The sequence below is a fragment of the Dicentrarchus labrax genome, unplaced genomic scaffold (genome assembly GCF_905237075.1).
Source record: "Dicentrarchus labrax unplaced genomic scaffold, dlabrax2021, whole genome shotgun sequence".
Lineage (NCBI taxonomy): Eukaryota > Metazoa > Chordata > Actinopteri > Moronidae > Dicentrarchus > Dicentrarchus labrax.
The window spans coordinates 21,318,588-21,337,403 of NW_026136720.1; the positions used below are offsets into that span (position 1 = coordinate 21,318,588).

The 18,816-nt window shown below is 39.8% G+C and overlaps 2 protein-coding genes across 4 annotated transcripts; both read right to left on the minus strand.

The window, feature by feature from the left end:
- Positions 1-1,349: 1,349 nt before the first annotated feature.
- Positions 1,350-11,781, minus strand: api5 (apoptosis inhibitor 5). Of its 2 annotated transcripts, none has more exons than XM_051382333.1 (14): positions 11,475-11,781; positions 10,340-10,501; positions 10,033-10,126; positions 9,764-9,829; positions 9,207-9,358; positions 8,003-8,209; positions 7,292-7,396; positions 5,314-5,403; positions 4,622-4,803; positions 4,404-4,497; positions 4,193-4,249; positions 3,055-3,134; positions 2,803-2,909; positions 1,350-1,993 (listed from the first exon to the last, which is right to left on the minus strand). In XM_051382333.1, exons 1-14 carry the CDS (start codon positions 11,547-11,549, stop codon positions 1,914-1,916), a joined length of 1,551 nt encoding a protein of 516 aa, XP_051238293.1. In that variant the 5' UTR covers positions 11,550-11,781; the 3' UTR covers positions 1,350-1,913. The 2 variants fall into 2 exon arrangements, with proteins under 2 accessions (XP_051238293.1, XP_051238292.1); XM_051382332.1 differs by having other exon boundaries at positions 2,767-2,909; positions 11,475-11,780.
- Positions 11,782-12,397: 616 nt separating this feature from the next.
- On the minus strand, positions 12,398-18,767 carry samm50 (SAMM50 sorting and assembly machinery component). 2 transcript variants are annotated; one of them, XM_051382377.1, is made up of 15 exons: positions 18,601-18,767; positions 17,405-17,515; positions 17,128-17,229; positions 16,939-17,026; positions 16,711-16,817; positions 16,268-16,398; positions 15,920-16,007; positions 15,452-15,580; positions 15,092-15,163; positions 14,902-14,988; positions 14,468-14,538; positions 13,636-13,703; positions 13,397-13,543; positions 13,006-13,147; positions 12,398-12,579 (listed from the first exon to the last, which is right to left on the minus strand). In XM_051382377.1, exons 1-15 carry the CDS (start codon positions 18,619-18,621, stop codon positions 12,534-12,536), a joined length of 1,410 nt encoding a protein of 469 aa, XP_051238337.1. In that variant the 5' UTR covers positions 18,622-18,767; the 3' UTR covers positions 12,398-12,533. The 2 variants fall into 2 exon arrangements, with proteins under 2 accessions (XP_051238337.1, XP_051238336.1); XM_051382376.1 differs by having other exon boundaries at positions 13,397-13,550; positions 13,634-13,703.
- Between the last annotated feature and the right edge of the window lie 49 nt (positions 18,768-18,816).

Consider the following 18,816-nt stretch of genomic DNA (forward strand, 5'->3'; position numbering starts at 1 on the left):
AACCTATATTTTTACATCAATTTATATAATGAATGTGTTTCATTTTTGCACATTTGCTATATCGCTTACTAATACTATTTGAATTATGCATTAAATTTACTTCAGCTGAACAAACACTGGTGGCCTACATTATAAATGTAAATATACAAAATAATATACAAAATGGAGCAGTTTATCATTTTAACATATATCATACTGAATCTGATGTATACTCATGTAATATCTGTGCCATTTCTTTAATGTTACTTTTATATTAATAGATTAAGGGTTTTTGTTTTGTTATTCCGAGTTAAAACTAAAGCCTCTGTAAAACACTGCCAAAGTCAATTCAGAAAAATTGAGAGTTTGAGCGCCCCTCCTCCTCCAAAGCATCCACCTACACACAGCAGAACACACGTGTCTTCACATGCAGACCTGTAGCACCCACTGAGAGCTGTGTGTGCTCCATCCTGGTGAGAACCAGTTTTGGATCTTTTGAAGGGCAAGTGGACATGTTTTTCATTTCTGCATACAGTTTAAAAATAAAGAGCATTAAGATTAGACTAAGTTTGGGTAAAGCTTGAGGTAAGTATGGACTAGACATAAAATAAAAGATTAGGTAAGTGAACACCTCACATCCAACTGATGTGTGCCCCAGACAGTTTTTTGGATTTAATTTCCAAATTTATACTAAAGTACAAAAAAACACCAGAAAGATGGGCTTTGCAATGAGGTTCAAATTTAAGATACAGGTTTAAGTTCACTTTATGTTAAGTAGACTATGTAGTGGATGGAAGGTCCTCACTAGTATTACAGCAGAAAGGTGTTTGCGTGTAGGAGCGTGTGCAACAAGCAGAGCCTGAAAGACAAGAGTGTGCAAAATAAAGTGTATTCTAAACATGGCAGCAACTATTTATAGGCCCTTCTATTATTGATAGTCAAATTTTACTCTTTTCTACTTCAAAGCTGACACACCCACCCTCAACAAACACACGATTACGAAATGGTACAGTGTTGATGCTGACATGCAGACAGCAGTGTGTGTATTCTCAATGTAGATACCGGATTAGGGGCTAAAATTGCCTCTCTTCACTATGCTTTGGTACAAATATAGGCGAGTACCAATAGAAAAAAAAGGTAAAACAGGAGGATGGAAAGGATAAATGGGATGAATGAGTGTTTGAGCGAGTGAATGCATCATCAGAAGACGGAACGAGGGGAGAAAAGTTAGGTTTTAAACATGCAGGACAAGTCTTGCATTGACAAAAATGATATCTGAAGCTGTAATATTGTGTATCTTTGTCTTCATTCCTGACCAGTTTTCAGCTTAATTACTGCAAAATTGTACATAAACAAGTAAAAGTCAAAAGTTTCATACTTCCATACAAGTTTATGATAAAAATCCAATGAAACATCATTGATTCATACAAAGTAGCATAGTCAGCCAATTCAACTTAAGCTCTAATAAAAAAGAAAACAAGATTAAATAAAAAGGAAGAAAGAAATGCATTCATCAACAGGTTGCAAAACGAGAGGTTCTTTATCTTTTCCTACAACAATCTGACAAAAAATATTATCAGTTACAACTTGGCAGTCTTTTGTTCCACAAAAATACACAGAATATTAAAAAAATTAAGGGGAAAAAAACCAAAAACATTTAGGTTGACTTGAACCATTGCCTTGGCCAAGAGGAGCACAGAGAATAAATGTTAAAAAGTCTGAGCCCGGTGTATTCTGAAGACAGCAAACCAAACCCCACCCCCTCTAAATACAACAAAAAAAATTCTGGATGTGCGAGTCGGGAAAGTGAAAAAGATGTGGAGACCAGTTAAAAAACAGAAGAGTAGGTGACAAATAGTCCATTTTGGTGTGGAAAAGATCTTGATGTGATGCAGTTCAATGAGCAAGATGTACTGTATGTGTGTGCGTTTGTTTCAGTAAATTCGGCCTCGGCTCCTGTTGCCTCTGGTTCCGAAGCCTCGTCCGCGGCCGCCCCTGAACCCGCCACGCTGCTCTGGAGTCAGAAAAACAACATTTCAATAGGGTCATGCATCTTATTACCATTATTATTTGCATTTCCTGTCATTAATTTTTATATCACAGAATTTCAGATTAACATTATGTCTCATCATTTGTTTTTTATCAAATGTGTTTAACTGCTGTTTTATACAATGTATGGACAGTGGGTAGGCCAGGTGTATGAAAAGGGACACTACGAGTAGTTGTACTGTTATTAAAGGAACACTCCCCCTCCTCAGTATTAAATATCCCCACTGTAGTTAAATACATTACTTTCATGTCATAAAATCACAGTCTCACAGCTCATGGTAACAAATTTAGATATTTAAAAGGCAAATGAACAATGGAAGAGTAGATTATGCTGCAGGTGTATCTTGAAAGGTTTGTTGCTTTTTTGGCAGTGAGTTTTCATTTGACTGGAATTATTTTAGCTGCTGTAAATGAGCAAGATACAGACTTTTCAGAGCTTCCTTTAAATCTACACAATGGTCAGCATTTGACAAATATGTCAAATACGTTTCCAGTGAGTTTCAGTATAGTATTTTTTAACTAATTCCATAGACAGTGAAGGTTTCCTTAGAATTGTGTCAACCAAACCATTAAACAAGTCCTTACAGACAGATGTGATTAGAAAACTGTAGATGAATTAGCTAAAGCAAAAAGGAGTCGAATAACCAAATGTCAGTATAAAATAAAAAGCTGAACATGCTGCACAACGTTTACAAAAATAAAAAGAGAAAAAAAAAGTGTGCCACCAGTGTTGCTCACCATAGTTAAAATTGCCAATGGTGGCGCTGTACTTGCCGCTGGGGGGATTGTAGATCTGTCGCGCATCCCTCCGTGGTTGAGGAGAGATCTGTTTTTTTGTGCTGCCACCAGAGCCCATCTCCTCACCCGACGGGCGCTTGGGCCTGCAAACACAAAAGTAAAGTAGATGACGACCTCATGGGGCAGCAAGCACACTCAGCTGCTGTCTCTATGGCGTCTGTCTGCTAGGTGTTTCTATCACCTCTAACTAAAGACAACATTGGTGACAAGAAGTGCGAGCAGACTTACGCTACTGCCTCTGACTTCTGGACGGGTTTCCAGGACAGAGTGACTGTGCTCTTGAATGATGGAGGGTTGTGGAAAAGATCCTGGAACAAATTTAGGAGACATGTCAAAAAGAGAGCAATTGGTTGCAATGCAAGATCTATATTATTCTCTAAATTCATCAAGTGACCAGAAAATAGAAACCATGTTCACTGTAGGGCTGCCACCCTAATAATAAACCATTACTCAATGAAAGAGTCTTAGTCGACCAGCTTTTCATTAGTCAGATAGAAAAAGTCTAACTCGTCTCAGGGCCTGGGCCATGTCACCGGGAGCTTGGATTACCAGGATCGCCTTGTTTACACTACTAGCATAGGAATTTAGGAAGGAAGGACTGTCGGGAAGAGGTTTTAAGGACCAGGATGGGGGACCAAGCGGGGAATGCTACCGGGGAATGGGTTTGGACAAATGCAAAGCGGGTTCAAGCGGGGACAGGAGAGAAATGAAATAGGAGAGGAACAAGTCTGTAGAAAGTTAATTTGTGAGTAACTGTTAATGTTATACATCCTCCATCGTGCTGATGACTCCGTGAGAGTTTGTAATAAATAAACCAAATGTTTAGGCTCCTTACTAGTTTTTCCGACACATTCAGAATCATTACCAAATAAATAATGTAAACGTGCGATGGCTAGTCGACTAACTGCTTGAACTAACGACTACTAGTCGACTAGGAAAATCTTCAGTAAGGGACAACCCCGGTACACTGTAATGCAATCCAAAGCAACAGTCCTTATGATAAATTCTTTCCCTGTAAAAGTTGTGAAATTCTCAACTGTTGCTGAGACTGTGTCAGGAAGGTGCTGGGTTTACTTTAGTATTGTTGCAGTGGATTGCATTATTATTGTGAGGTGTTTCTCCTTATCTTGATACAAAAAAAAAAAAATGTTTTAACATATTGCAGCTCAGTGTAACAACAACAACACGAAGTATAGCCCAAAACCCCATCACAAAAAACGACTCAATACAACAAACTTGAGCAGCAGTAGATAAAAACTGAAATTCTGAAGTGAGGTAGTATCTAATGCAAGTTGATTGTGTTGTGTTGCATTAGATTAGACAGGCGTTATTTTTCTGGTCACCGTGTGTATGACCAACACCTTACCTTGATGAGGACGTTGATGTTGTTTGTGATCTTCAGGGCCACCACTTTGATCTTGTTCTGATTACACAAAAAAAAAAACAAGTTGGTCTTTCAGATATTTTACAGCAGCACTTAACAACTCAACACTGCCCAGTTTGCATTTCTGTTGACTGTACGCATGAAGTTTCTACTTCAGCTAAGCAATCAAAGTTAAGTTGATAGTAGTTGTTACCTCCTCTGTCTTCAGAGCATCTCCTGTCTTGCCTTGCAGTGCTACTCGCAGCTGTCTGATGTAAACCTGCAGACCTCTGGCAAAATACTGTAACCTGTTGAAACACATAGCACATTCAATTCCATGAGCCCATTTTGGCATATAATGATTCTGTAGATTAAGCTAAACCACCAAAATCACCCTTTGGTTTAAGCTCTTTATATACGTCACTCGCTCACCTGATCTTGAAGTCTTTGAGGCGCTCAGCATCCACTTTGTCGAGGAGGAAGTCTGGCAGCTTCTTGCCCAGCTGGTGGAAGCTGAAGAGGAGACACTCCACATAGCTGAACTGCAGTTTTGGCTCCTCGTTTGCAGAGTTCTCTCCATTCTCCACCTCTTCTGGTGGCAGAGGCATGAACTCCTATACATAACAGAATAAACATGAACAATCACGACTGGAAGATTTGTTACTCGGACCATTCGGGTTTAGTAGAACAAATAGGATACCTTTATATTTTAACAATTATTGTGCAGCCTGCACTATAAAGTGTTACTATTTGGGCCACAGTTCCCTGTGTCAATAACTATAACCAGTTTATAATTTATAGATAAGCCTATGAGGACATATTTCTATAAAGTCTCCACTACTTTGAGACCAGATAAGACAATCTGACCAGGGAAAGTTAATAATTTATGTTGTTGATTGTCACAACAACTGCTATCAAAGTATCTTTAGCCAGAAAATGTATCCTCAGTTGGCCAGGAGCCCACAGTAGAAAGCTGACTGAGAATATGAATCCAAAACAAGAAAATGCTAAAAGAAGAGCAATACATTCTCAGAATGGATCTGGAGGAAACGTATATTTTGATTATTAAGTGCATTTCCACTTGTTTTCTTTTGTCCAACAGCAACAGGACAATCAGTTCTCACCAGCAGCTTGGTAAACAGCATGTTGACGTTGGCCTCCAGCTTCTCCATGTCTCCACAGAACGGACTCATCTCAGCAAGCAGCTTCAGCACCTACACACACAAACACATACACACAGCTTTAGCAGATCCCTTCACACAGTGTAATGTGCATTGCTAATGAGAAACAGTGTTGCGTGGTGCAGACTAATGACCCATTAACAACATGCAGTTGGCTGACACCTCTGACAGGTGGCTGCCACACTGACTTTGTTTACTACTACAACCACTCACCAAATGTCAGACATTAGGAATATCGACCTCACACCAGTGGCCATATTCGTCAGGCCTCTCAGGAGTGGAAGTGCTGATTCAGACAGAATAAATCCAGGTTGGGGAAAGTAGTATTTTGTCTAATGGCCACACTGAACAGGCACTGTTAGTTTTTTAATGGGCTATAGAGTTGCAAAGTTGGAAGGGCCATTGCTTCTGGAAGACTTTTCCCCTGTTCTGTAATTATTTCCTTAAATGATATCCTTCATGTTAATTCACAAAGAAAAAATGCACTGGGGCAGCTGTAGCTCAGGATGTAGAGGGGGTCGTCCACTAATCAGAAGGTTAGCGGTTCGATCCCTGGCTCCTAATGCTGCAGGTCATTCATTGTGTGAATGTAGTGTAAGCGCTTTGAGTGGTAGAAAGACTAGAAAGACACTAAAGTACGCAGTGCAAGTACAATCCATTTACTCTCCTCAAATAGGTAATCCTATAGGTTTACTTTATGGCCACCAGTTATAATTATTTCAGCTTTCTTTATGAGAGATCATGCTTTGCCTGCCAGTTCTAAATACCGGTACGATAATACCCACAAGCCTCAGCTGCCATTGGCAGAGAAGAGGCCAGCACAAGTCAGAGCAGTAGGAAATTCAAAATGCTTCGTCATTATAGTTGAAACCATAAGAGAGCTATAGTTGCAGAATTCACCCACAACTGAACCAGAATTTAAAACTGGATTGATTTAACTGCAGATTGTGTTTTCAGTTCTTGTTAGAGATGCACATTGGAGAATTTTAAGCTCAGTGACTGGACGTCTCTTGCCGAAATGCACCATCATAGTTAAAGCCACGTCAAACATGTTACATTCACAATCAAAATACTCAAAACAAGTATTTAGAGTAGAAGTGTGCAGCAAACAGTAGCTGCAACAACCTTTTTGCAGTTAAATCCAACATTTCAAAACAAATCAGTGCCATAATGTTATGATGATATGATTCCTGCAGTTTATAAGTCAATGGCTAAGAAATCCTTTATGTTTAAAGCTCCCTCCAACAGGAATAACCTACCTGTAAATATTTAGTCTATATTATCTCATCACATCTTTAAAAATGCTGTGTTCTTACTGACAGTTGTGCATGTTCATAAGACCTTCATATCTTCTTAATTTTATCATCATGTCTTGTAACTCTATTTACTGAAGGCTTTTACCGACATTAACACTGCCGCTCTAGGCTGTGAATGAATGATCCATTTTCATGCTCTGCTTGGAGTATGATCTTGTCTTGATATCTGTTTTGTGTCTTTATGTTTCCTTTGTTTTTATTGTATGCTGTTATCGTTGCAAACATTTTTGTTTTTTTAGTTGTGTACTTTGTTGTTTAGGACCCCCTTGAAAACGAGATGGGACATCCCAAGGGGGAAATAATTTCCAACAATAAATGTGGAAGATGTCAAATGCAGGACATTTTAAACTCACTTATGGACCAAGGTAATTTACCAGTCTACTTTTAGATTTGACTTTGACTATCCCATAACACTACGTATGTGTCCCAATTACAACAACCACGCCTGACAGTCCAGTAATCCTTGAAACACTGCAGCACTTTGGTGGAATTAGCTGAAAGGACCATATAATGATGTAAATAAAGGAGGTGGTAAGGGTATGATCAATTAATATAAAAGCAAGAAAATGCAAATTTTCCATTAGACAGTAAAAAGAAAAACTCACCTCCAACTGAATGTCGAGCTCAGCCACAGGACTTGTCAGGGCACTCAGGTTGGGCAGGACGTGTTCACAGAAGTAAGTTACAAAACGTGTGGAATGGACATTTTTCTACATGACAGGATAAAAATATGATTAATCACACAATAAACTATGATTACTAATAAAGTTTGGCCAACAGGATGAATAAATTTGAAAACAGTACGAGTACAGCTGCAGCGATCTTTCAATTACTCTATTAGATTAACAGAATATTTTCTGGTTACAGCTTCTTTCTTTGTCTTAACTTAAGTGAACGTAGTGATTTCCCCCCCCCCAACAATTGACATTTTATATAGCAAGCAATTAATCATAATCTGCAGATAAACACACAATAAAAAGAAAGTTAAAGCCCTAACTGTATGCCATGTGTTTTAATATATGGCATTTGTAGTAAGTATTCATTGTTTTAGAAATACTGTTCAATTTATTTGGTATTATGCATTCAGCAGTGATTTACAAGATTCACTGTAAAATACGTACAAATGCTGCTCTAATGCCAACAAATGTTTAATTCTCTCTTTTTTTTTAAATAATTGCAGTCCAACCTGTACTAAAACAATAAATTAAAAAATGCAACATAACACCAAAATCTAACTTAAGACCAGCATATCAGCGACTTCTAGTAGAGTATATGTAAAGGCAGTGGTTTATGTAAAGTGCATTGGTTGTACTCACAGAGAACAGGGGCAAGGCCTGGCGTGTGCACTGCAACAGGCGGTCAACAGTGTCTGGGTCAGCTGGGTTGAGGGCCTGCTCCAGGAAAGCCTGCTCCACCACCAGCTCCACCAGCTGCTGCCGTCCATTCACTGTCTGCAGCACCCGCAGGCCCGACACTACACGCATCAACAGCACAAACTCCTCTCCTGTCACATCCTCCAGCACCTGAGGAGGCAGCAGAGAAGACAAAAACAATCTTTATCAACGCACGTTCTTGTCTGTTTTTACACATGCTCACATCCACCAAGACATTATTAACATTGTGGCAATATAATAAATAGGGATGGTAAGATTCTCCGATTTGCATCGGTGCACCAGCATAAAAGTTCAAGACATGGTTGTCCCAATAAAAAAAAAAAAAGTGTGCACAGGATACAATTTAGGATGCACTCTGGATGCATCATTTTTAATATCTTGCGTCGATAAGATCTGATTTATTACAGTGTTTCTTATACATTAATTTATGGCAACCTGCCACAATATCAACTTTGACCGCCATTAATTTTCTTCTTTTACTATTTAAAAAGGATAAAGGCTTATTACATTGTAGAGCTGCACATAGCAGCTGATTAGCTAGCTGCCCCATCACACAATCACAGACAAAAGGACACCTCTGTGAACAGTCCCTCCTCTCCTTGCACAACTGACATCATCTTCAACACGATTAACTATTTGGCTTTTTCAGCAGTTAGGAAACAACATATGGGAGCTTTACTTAGGTCTTAAAAGTGGCATCCTTTATTCACTGTCTCTCTGCTGCTCCTTCTCTATCTCAACCCCACTCGCTTCGCACACACTGCCGCTGTCAATCAGAGACCCAAATCTTCAAATAAGGCATTAACAAGCATGTATAGGTTGAAAAGTGTGGGTGTGCCTCCATCTGCACGCAAATGCACCTCCACCATGTGCTCATAGGGCCTCTATTGATATACATTTATTAGTAGAGACCCTATGCCTTTACAATTTAGAAATATAAATTCCCAATTAAGTTTTTTCAGTCCCCGACCCGATCAGTCATTCATTGAGTATCTGCTGATACCAAGTCCCGGATTGGGTCCATAAAGCTCATAGCCGATACAGATCCATCCCTAGTCTTCACACGTGCTGATTCCAGTCCATCACTCACCTATGATCAACAATCAAATCTACACTAAATGCTAACCTTTTTTGTCTCTGCAAAGACGTAGTCCTCCACCTCCTTTGTCATGACATCCTCTGGCAGGGTCTTTAGTTTGGCTGACAGAAACTTGATGGCCCTTTCCCGCACTATGTCCTCTCCCTGTAGGATCTGAGAGAAGAGGCCTCCGAGAGTACCTGGACGACAGAAGACAGCAATAGGTGGGATTGTGTCAGTGCAAGTGAGTGATTACAAACTCAATGGGACCACGACCCCAATCTGAACTAGGGATGCAACAATTATGAAATACACAGAATGGTGACAGATTGATGTCTCACGTTTACAAAACAGTACAGTCCAAACAGCCATTTTGTATAAGGTTGGCATACAAATTATTCTGCTCTCAGTTCTAAATGTTATAACAATCTAAATTCAGATCCATTGGATGTGATGGATGAATGTTAGCAGGGTAAATTTATTTATCTGTATTTTTAAAAAAAAAAAGTATTTCGGATAAGTATCCCAAGAAGGAAGAGTAAGAAATTTCTCTCTTTTCTACAAAAAACATTATTGGTTCAAGAGCGGGGAAAAGCAACACTTACCCTTGGCATCTATCTTGAAGATAGAAATAAGTGATGCATTCACTTGGTTGAACTCTGCTGTATCATCTGAAAGCACAAACAATTACAGATTCTTCAGTCATCATTCTTAAAGATGTTTATTTAATATTAGAATTAATACTGAAGTAAACAACATGAATGCATTTATAGTATAACCCACTCCTGTCAGTGAGGTTGTTTGCAAAGACAACTTATGTACCCTAAAAAGGATATGAATGTATTTTAGGTGTTTAGCTTGAGGCATCCAGTACCTGTCTGAAGGAGCTGGGTGAGAATATCTGCAACTCTGAGGATGTTCTCGCCAGTTGCAAACCGCGGGAGCTCCTTGATGGCCTGCCGCCGAATCTGGACAAACACAAGTGAACACACACACAGAGGGCGTCATTATGATGGAATAAAAATCACTATTGTGAATCTACACAGTCAAGGGATGAAACTTCTCATTAACCCAGGAGCACATGGAACAAACTATTTTAAAGGTCAAGAAAAAAGAAAAAACTCTGCACCTGCCAACTAGTCTATTAGTGCACATGCACACCTGTGTCCTTTATTACTCACCGACACATCCTCATCTTCACAAAGATCAAGCTGAGCATTAATGGCTGCATCGGCCAGTTCCGGAAAGCTGCTGAAGAACTTGGGAATAAACTGCGCTGCCAGGCGCTTCTCCTTCGGGCCACCCTTCACGCCATCCAAGATTACCTGGTAGGCATCTTTGTGCTGCAAAAAAAAAAAAGGTAAAGCCTTAAACATCTGCAAGATTTACAACATCCCATATTAATTCATGCCGATCCTCAGCCTGTGAACAATTGTATGATGCCCTGTGAGGTTCTGGGGGAGCTTTCTAATTCTGGGGAAATAAGACTGGTGGTCAACAACAGAAAACCTACATGGAATTTGCAAGACAAGGCATTTTCTTCTAGAGGAAATCTCTCTGCTGGATTGATTTTGATCATTCTTGCGAGTCGTCCAAACATTATGTAAATACAACTCTACTCTGCTGGAACCTCATCAACCTCTTAAGTGGCAGCCTAAAGAAATGTCTTTCATTCATTTTCAAGGTGATAGCTCAGAGAAAACTGCAGAACGTGGATTTAAGTTTGTAATGCATATAGACTAAGTAGTTTTAAATGTATATCACTTACAAAAAAAAAACACTTCAACCAGTTCCTGTTAAAGGGTGTAACTTAGCTGCACTTGCAGAACAGGCAAAACAAACCTTTAAAATGTCAACGATGTGCTAGAAACTGGAATTCAAATTTAGTAATGTCAAATAATTTTACCCAGTCGGTAACAGACCAAGTTTTCATCAAACTCCACAAAAACATTAAACTGAATGAGCAGTATTTCTGAGAATTTGATTCAACAACCTGGACTAAAGCGAGTTGTCCTGATTCTAGTTTGAATGAAAATGCGTTCACATAAGTAAATAATCGTCTGGTTGATTTAACAATCAGGAATCTGGAGTTAGTAGCGTCACCGTCTGTCTCAAACGTCGCCACGGCGAGGCCATTAACACTAGCCCCGGTCACTACGGAGGATAGCTACTGTTAGCACAGCACGCACACAACAATGTTAAATGTAGCTTCCGTCAAAGTTATCACCGCAGGAAGTACAACAGGGCGCTACGGAAAGCAACAAAGTCACTGGTTCAACCGTGCTTAAAAACCCGAACACGTCTGCCTTCATTTACCTGGCTGAGGTTGTCCTTACTAGCATCAGCAAGGATCCCGTAGTTCCGATAGAGATCCTCGATAGTGACCGCCATCAGCGTGCGTCCGGTGCCTGCCGCTCACAGATAAGACCGCTAATACAACCGCAGGACAAACACGTTTTAGATAACTGTAGCACAAACCGCGCTGTGTGATCAGTAAATATCTTGTTCAGAAAAGGGGGATCAGGGAGATAAAATGCCGAAAAGCCCGTGAATGAACACCCCCCACAGTCCGTCTTCCCGCAATCGCTGCTGTTCTGGCTAGCTAAAATGCTACGGAACAGTGAGTACAGAGCATGCGCAGGTTTAACCAACCGCGTGGAGCGTCACGCGTCATGTGACCGTTAGTGTGCGCTGAGGTGGTGCGCAGTGAAATGGTTGCTGCTATGTGCAAGTTGACGTCTGATAGTGACATACACAGGTGTATTAGTGAGGCTCATATTGACAGAACTTAATGTAGTTTATTTTATTTTATATATTTAAATGTTCTTCCTTTTAAGTTTACAGAGTTTATACGTACGTATACGATATATATGTATACACACACAGCATATTAACAGTACCCTAAATCCTTTTTGTTGGCTACACCTGCATACAGGTTTGATTTTATTTATTTTGGGGTCTCTTTAGTTATGAAAAATTACAAAAATGTGTGTGTATAAATGTCTCAAAAATCAGTAATTTCTATAAGTTCAAAGCTTTGTTTACCAGCAATAGTGTTTAATGTTGTTTTTGAAAGTATAACACATTGATAACTACAAGTCTATCTTGTGGTAGACTTAGGTTAATAGAAAACAATGTATTGACCAATTTCTACACAGTAATGTGACCTGAGTAAAATCTGAGTGCTGTATTTGACCTCTGATAGCACATGACAAGAAATGATACATCAAAATACACCGTCAGTGCAAACACTTTTATTGAACTAATTAGTCGCAACAACAATTCTGTACAAGCAATTTCCCCTTCCAATTAAATGGTTCTGGCATACAATTAATTTTGAAACACAAGGGAGCTCCAGGTCCAAGAAATGTGGTTTCATAGGAATCTGATTCCGGCTCCAAACTGGACCCCGTCACATATCCTGCAAGGACCGGAGAAAATCAGATGAAAACCAAAGCAAACCAAGAATCAGATTATTTCCGGTGTAAGGACACAAGAGGTGTGTCTGTAATATTATCACATGTATCTATGTGATTGTAGAGTTAAAGCTTTTGTTCACTGTGAAAGGATCTGCTTACAAGATTTTGACATTGTTCTATATAACACACATGTAGACACACGTGTGAGTTACAGTGCATGGGTTGAGGAGACTCACCTGTAGAGATGTTTCAGTGGGATTTTTGCTCTATGCTGGTGTTTACAAACTAAAATGAATCTTTCATTGTCTGTTTGCAGGTTACAGGACACCAAGTTTACCCAGTGTGCCTTAAATGTCTCTAAAATAAATCTAATTGGGTGAAATTCAAACTCATCTTAAACTAAAATTAGCTCCCCTAACAAGTTTTACCTGTCTCCACTCTGGACTCCCATAGGAATGCAGTAATTCAGCTCCAGTCGGGCAATGTTCCCCAAACGCAGCACAATGCCCAGTCCATATGACCAGCGGATGCATTCTGCCAGTTTCTTCAAATGTGCTTTTGGACCTTCACCTGAATAAAAAAAAAAAAAACACATAAACTCAGCCATAAAGTAAACTAGGGCAAAATCCTTCAACAACAGTTTCAGCTCTGTTTCACCCCAACACCTCTCTCCAAACCTGAACTAGATAAGAGTCAGATAAAGACTCAAATCGACCCAATCCTAACAGAAAGAAAGGCACAAATGTCAAGGCCTGCTCCATAAAACATGAACCTTTAACAGTCATAACACTGGTGCTAATTCTGTCTCCAACTACTCACCATAGTTGAGGTTACAAAGGTTTCCAGCATTGAGGAAGAAGTGTGTTCTGAAGAGGTCACCAAAGCCCCCTCTGCCTGGTCTGAAGGGTAGAGGGGTGTAGAGGTGGAGGCCTCCAGCCCAGTATCCCTCTCCTCCCAGGTAGTCCCCTGCCATACCAGTAATACCAGCACACAACCTTTCAATTAACCATCAAATTTCAGTGTGGTTACCAAGCAACTCATTCAAGTTAATGTCTCACCTTCACTCTGTGGGCCCATACTGTACATACTGAACCCTCTGATACTGGTGGGACCACCTAGATAAAACCTAGGAGGTTGACAAAGACACACAATACGGCATCAGTTATGAGCTGTCTGTGAATACAGAAAGAACCCTACAGTTTATTAAGTTTTTTTAATTTAACTTAATTTAATTTAACGTTGTTAGGTTACAGTTGGTCTAATTCAGAGGTTCTCATGCTGTGAAAGGGAAAGGGGCATGCTCTGAAAACTACTGCAAGTTAGTTATTGTAGTTTGGCCTGCTGATCTGACCTCTCTGAGTCATAACTCATCACACAGACACGATACACCTATTTTTAGATTCAATGTGAACTCCCACTCTAAAAGTTACTAAGAATAAGTTGTCTTCAGTATCAAAGTAGGATAGCTGCCTAGACATCCATGGGTACGTTACAAACAGGAACTGCTAATAGCTCATTTAATATACTTTTTTTTATTTTTCGTGGGGGCTTTTTGCCTTTATTGTATGGTTCAGCTGAAGATTGACAGGAAAGGGGAGAGAGATGGAGGGTCGGCGACACACAGCAGAAGGCCACAGGTCAGATTCAAACCCATGGTTGCTGTACCAAGGACTTAGCCTTGGTACATGGGGCACAAGTTCTACCAGGTGAGCTACCAGGGATCAATTTGATATACTTTTAACGGTGCCATTTGTGTTTAAAAAATAAACGTATACAAGTTTAAAAAGGTTGTCTTGATTTGGTCTTGCGGGGGGATGGTGGTGGTGGTGGTTCACAGTGTCAGAATGTCAAAAAACCCTGGTTGTGGATAATAAAAGGATATTTCTTTACCTGTCCGCTATGCTTGTTGGCTTGTCACCGATGGGTAGGAGCAAACCGCCCCACAATGACGCAGAAAGGACCTGGAGGAGAGAGTTTAAGTGTTTAGTAAAGTTAACTCAGAATTACAGAAACTACAAACTAACCGAAGAAGTACATCACAACAACTATTTTTTTAAGTTACTTTTTTTGGCCTTTTATTGCCTTTATTGGATAGGGACAGCTAGACAGGAAAGGGGGGCAGAGAGGGGGGATGACACGCAGCAAAGGGCCGCAGGTCAGATTCGAACCCTGGAAATTAATTATTGTACATAAATAAACCACAAATAATCTTATATTTCTACATCCTCTAATTTATACTACAGTACTACTTAAAAGGTAAAATACATTAAGTGCCTTTAGAAGAGATCATTTGCTAACATGAAATAAAAACTGTAGAATCTCACAGAGTCCCAAAAGAGTGTTTTGTTGAGCTGGATCTCAAAGTCCTCCTTCAGGAAACTGGCGTCTCCCCCAGTATAACCAGCAAGTTCCTACACAACCACAAAACAAAACATCAACCTGGTGCACAGTTCACTCGTATTGTTTTCAGTTTTAGAAAAAAAAAAGGCTGTGGCTAAGTGTTAAACAACAAACCTGATGGATCTTCAACAGGCCACCTTTCCTGGGAAGGATGGAGGAGTTTCTGGTGTCGATGACCATAGAATGCTGTAAAACAAAACAGCACAATTCACACAACTACTGCTACGTATTGGTTTCTTACTGCAATGTCCTATTAGATATTCAGTCTTTTTCAATGATTCACCATAACCCAAATCCACCACTCACTGTCCCCGCAAGTTATGGGAGTTTGTTGTGCAAAATGTTTTGAAACTGACTGACTCGAGAACTGAATAACAGCTTTGCCATGAATTCTCTGACAGAGGACTTCAGGAAACTCCAAAAATATTTTAAATCCTATAGTAAAATCTTCAACGTAAAGCATGAGACAAATACCGAGAGTGAGGACTTGAGTGAATGGCCGCTCTCCTCCCGGACGGCAAACGAGGCAGTGCGGGCCAGACAGCCCAGCTCTCTCCACACTCCCTCCCACTTCAGGGTTTGGCTGGTCTTCCACACGGGAAACTGTGGGTGGTAAATTGGTATAAAAAAAAACAAACACCAGTTTCTTATTTTTATTTGCAGTAAATGAGCATACCGCATACATAGCAGCTGTTGTCTCTTTACAGCATGTGAAAAATAATTGGTAGGCCTCTTTCAATATCCATCCATATATGGTAAGTAAATGTTAGTGCAAGACAATAGGTCTAAAACAAATCCACACAGCTCCAGCCCACAACTGGACTTTATTTTGACGCCTTCTATGATTCTTTTCAGCTCATTATGTGAAAATACAACCTAAATGGGTTAATTCACTTCATCCATGTGCAAGGAGGCAAGAGAATGAACAAAATTGATATTTACACTCAGTTCTGTGGAGATGCCTCGATCCGTCTCCCTCAGCGAACTCCATGGAAACTGACCTGTTACTTTGTACACGTTTAGTGAGATACTGAAAAAAGAAAAGAAGAAATGTAAATACACTGCGAGGATTCCTTTATGATTATAAAATATATCAGTCCATAGTTACTGCACAGATTGCTCGGGCATTTACCTCCATAAGACCCAAATCTAAAGCTGAAGTACCAGCAGAGTCATCTCATCTGCCCTCATTCTCCAACCTCCACCACCACACTAATGAGGGCAGTAACTGCATAACAGATACACATGCATACCATGTGAATTTAGTTTTTGACGTTGTAAAGATCTTACTTGCGTTCAAAGTGACCTGGTTGGGGTTTGAAGAAGGACAGGCCATAGGACGTCTCTTTGGTCCCATAGGAGAATTGGAAGGTCATTTTCTCTGCCCGACCAAATACATTGGGTAACTTCAGGCCCAGCACCTAAAATGAAAGCGACTGAGGTTAATAAACTAATAAAAACATCAATGTAAAAGACATTTTAACTCAATCTGTCGCAAAAAATAACAAATGCATAAAAAAAACATAAAACATAAATTTAGATTTGGGTCAAGCTGAATAATGAAATGATCCAGTGACATTATACTAGTGCAGTCAGCTGAAGTCAACATTAAAAAATATCTTTACAGAAAGAAATTGATAAACCAGTGTACTGAAGCCAGTGCAGTATGACACTATGATTAGATCCAGATCAGTAAGTAGATGGTGACATGAGATAACCATCATAATACTCACCATGCTTCCTTCATTGTTTCCAACCATGGTGTTGTAGCTGCCTGTCATCCGCCTCAGCTCAGTGACTTCAAATGTCACGTCGAGGCCATTAGGAAGAGCATCCTCACCTAAAGCATACAAAGAATGGTTTAACACAGAAAATGAATCACTTTAATTTGTACACTGGAAAGTGTATAATAAATTGAATAATAATAAACATTTTCAGGGCTGTGTAGTGATTTACAATACCTCGTGATGTGTCAATAACAACTTCAACTTTTCTGAAGATACCGAGGCGTAGCAGCTTCTGTCGGGCTTCATGGGACTTTCGCATCACCTGCACCACAAATTGAACCATGTGTCGCTGGCAGGGACAGCTACTCACAAGTATTAATTGATCAAGTATTAATTAGTACAGCTGTGTTAACATGCACCTACATCAATCAAGTTCTTTGCCCGAAACACTCCTGCAATTTCGTAAGTCAACACGTCGTCCTTGGTTCTTCCGAGCCCGTCTATGTGCACTCGTTGAACGACAACCTTAAAAACAGGAGAGACAGAAAACTACTGGAACATCCACAACAAAATACACTTTTTTCCACCTACAAAAATGACTAAAGCTGCACTTTCAAGTGATGGCCAACCACAAACATAGTGTGAGAGTCCTATTGAGAGAGTCTGGTGAAATTATTGCCTGGAACAAAACAAATCTTACATCCTTGTTTTCTAGTACTTCCTGCTTTGGCTCCTGCTCAATATCTGGAGCCTCGATGTCGTCAGCTTGAACTCCTAGCTCTGGCCCTTGCATGGGCAGAGGATCCAGGCTCTGTAACACAAAATATGAGACAAACAATATAATCACAATCAGAGTTCATACCATGTTTTACCTATCAAATAAATAACATAATCTGATTGTACTTATTTATTATTCTCCACAACAATAAAACACCCATCAGCAGAGTAGGGCTGCAACTAATGATTCTTTTTTTCTATTTCTATCATTTTCTCAATTTGATCTGTAAAAAACTGAAAATGTCCATCAAAGTTTCCCACAAATGATGTCAGTTTACGACAATATAAAACAGAGAAAAGCAGCAAATCATCACATTGGAGCTGTAATAAGAGAAAGATTAAATGTTTTGCTTGGAAACATAATTAAAACTATTAATAAGTACTGCTGACTATTGTTCTCTCAATCTACGTATAAAATGTGACATTCTGTCATTTTAAAAAAGCATTCAGTTTTACAGAGTCTGGTCAGTGACATGCCAATCTCATTATCATATCTGCTTTGGGAAAATGGGAAATGTTTATTGGGGGGAGGAACTAGACAACACGTAAACAGAGGGGCAAAATCAACCAAGATTTTATTTATCTTACAGACAGATTTTTGGAGGTCAAATGAAGTGTGATATGAGGTTGCAGAAAACATAGAAAGCTTTCTATTTTTCTTTACTGTTCATTTTAATTAGGTAGTTAACAATAATATTCATTGATGTATTCTGGTTATATTTTTGACTAGCCTGGCCCTGGCAGCAGCTCTGGAAAGAATAAATGGATAAGGAAACGACAGCACTAAGATGCAAGTGTAGTAAACACAAGCTGTTTACAAAGAGAGCTGCCAGTAGCGACAGTGAATGAAGGAACCACTAGCATCTGTCACTTACTACCAATACTACAACTACCAATAGCTTTACGTTTAACTGTGGCGTTAAAAACTCGCTGCAATGGTCAGCAGGGAAGTAATTCAGTTTCTTATCACAGAGCTGAATGCCTGAGCATTATTGGACCTTGTTGAATGTACAGTGTGGGCCTTTTTCTTGCAGCACAGCAGCCGCTCTGTCAGACAACTCACTGAACACACAGACAGGTCAAAGTCCTAGCTAACATGTTTACCAGCTTTCATCTTACCCTGGCATGGACGGTGCCCATGCTGAGCTCCGTAAGGCGCTGTCCCGGTGAAATATGGGTGAAACTTTGTGTGGAATAAAGACTAACTAATTTAACCTACAAGTAACCGGAGGAAGGCGATGAGGCTCCGTATAAGGAGGCGGCCATGTCACTTCCTGACCACGCCTTCAGCTGGTGGGCATTCAACACAGCAACGCTGCAAAATGAGACAATATA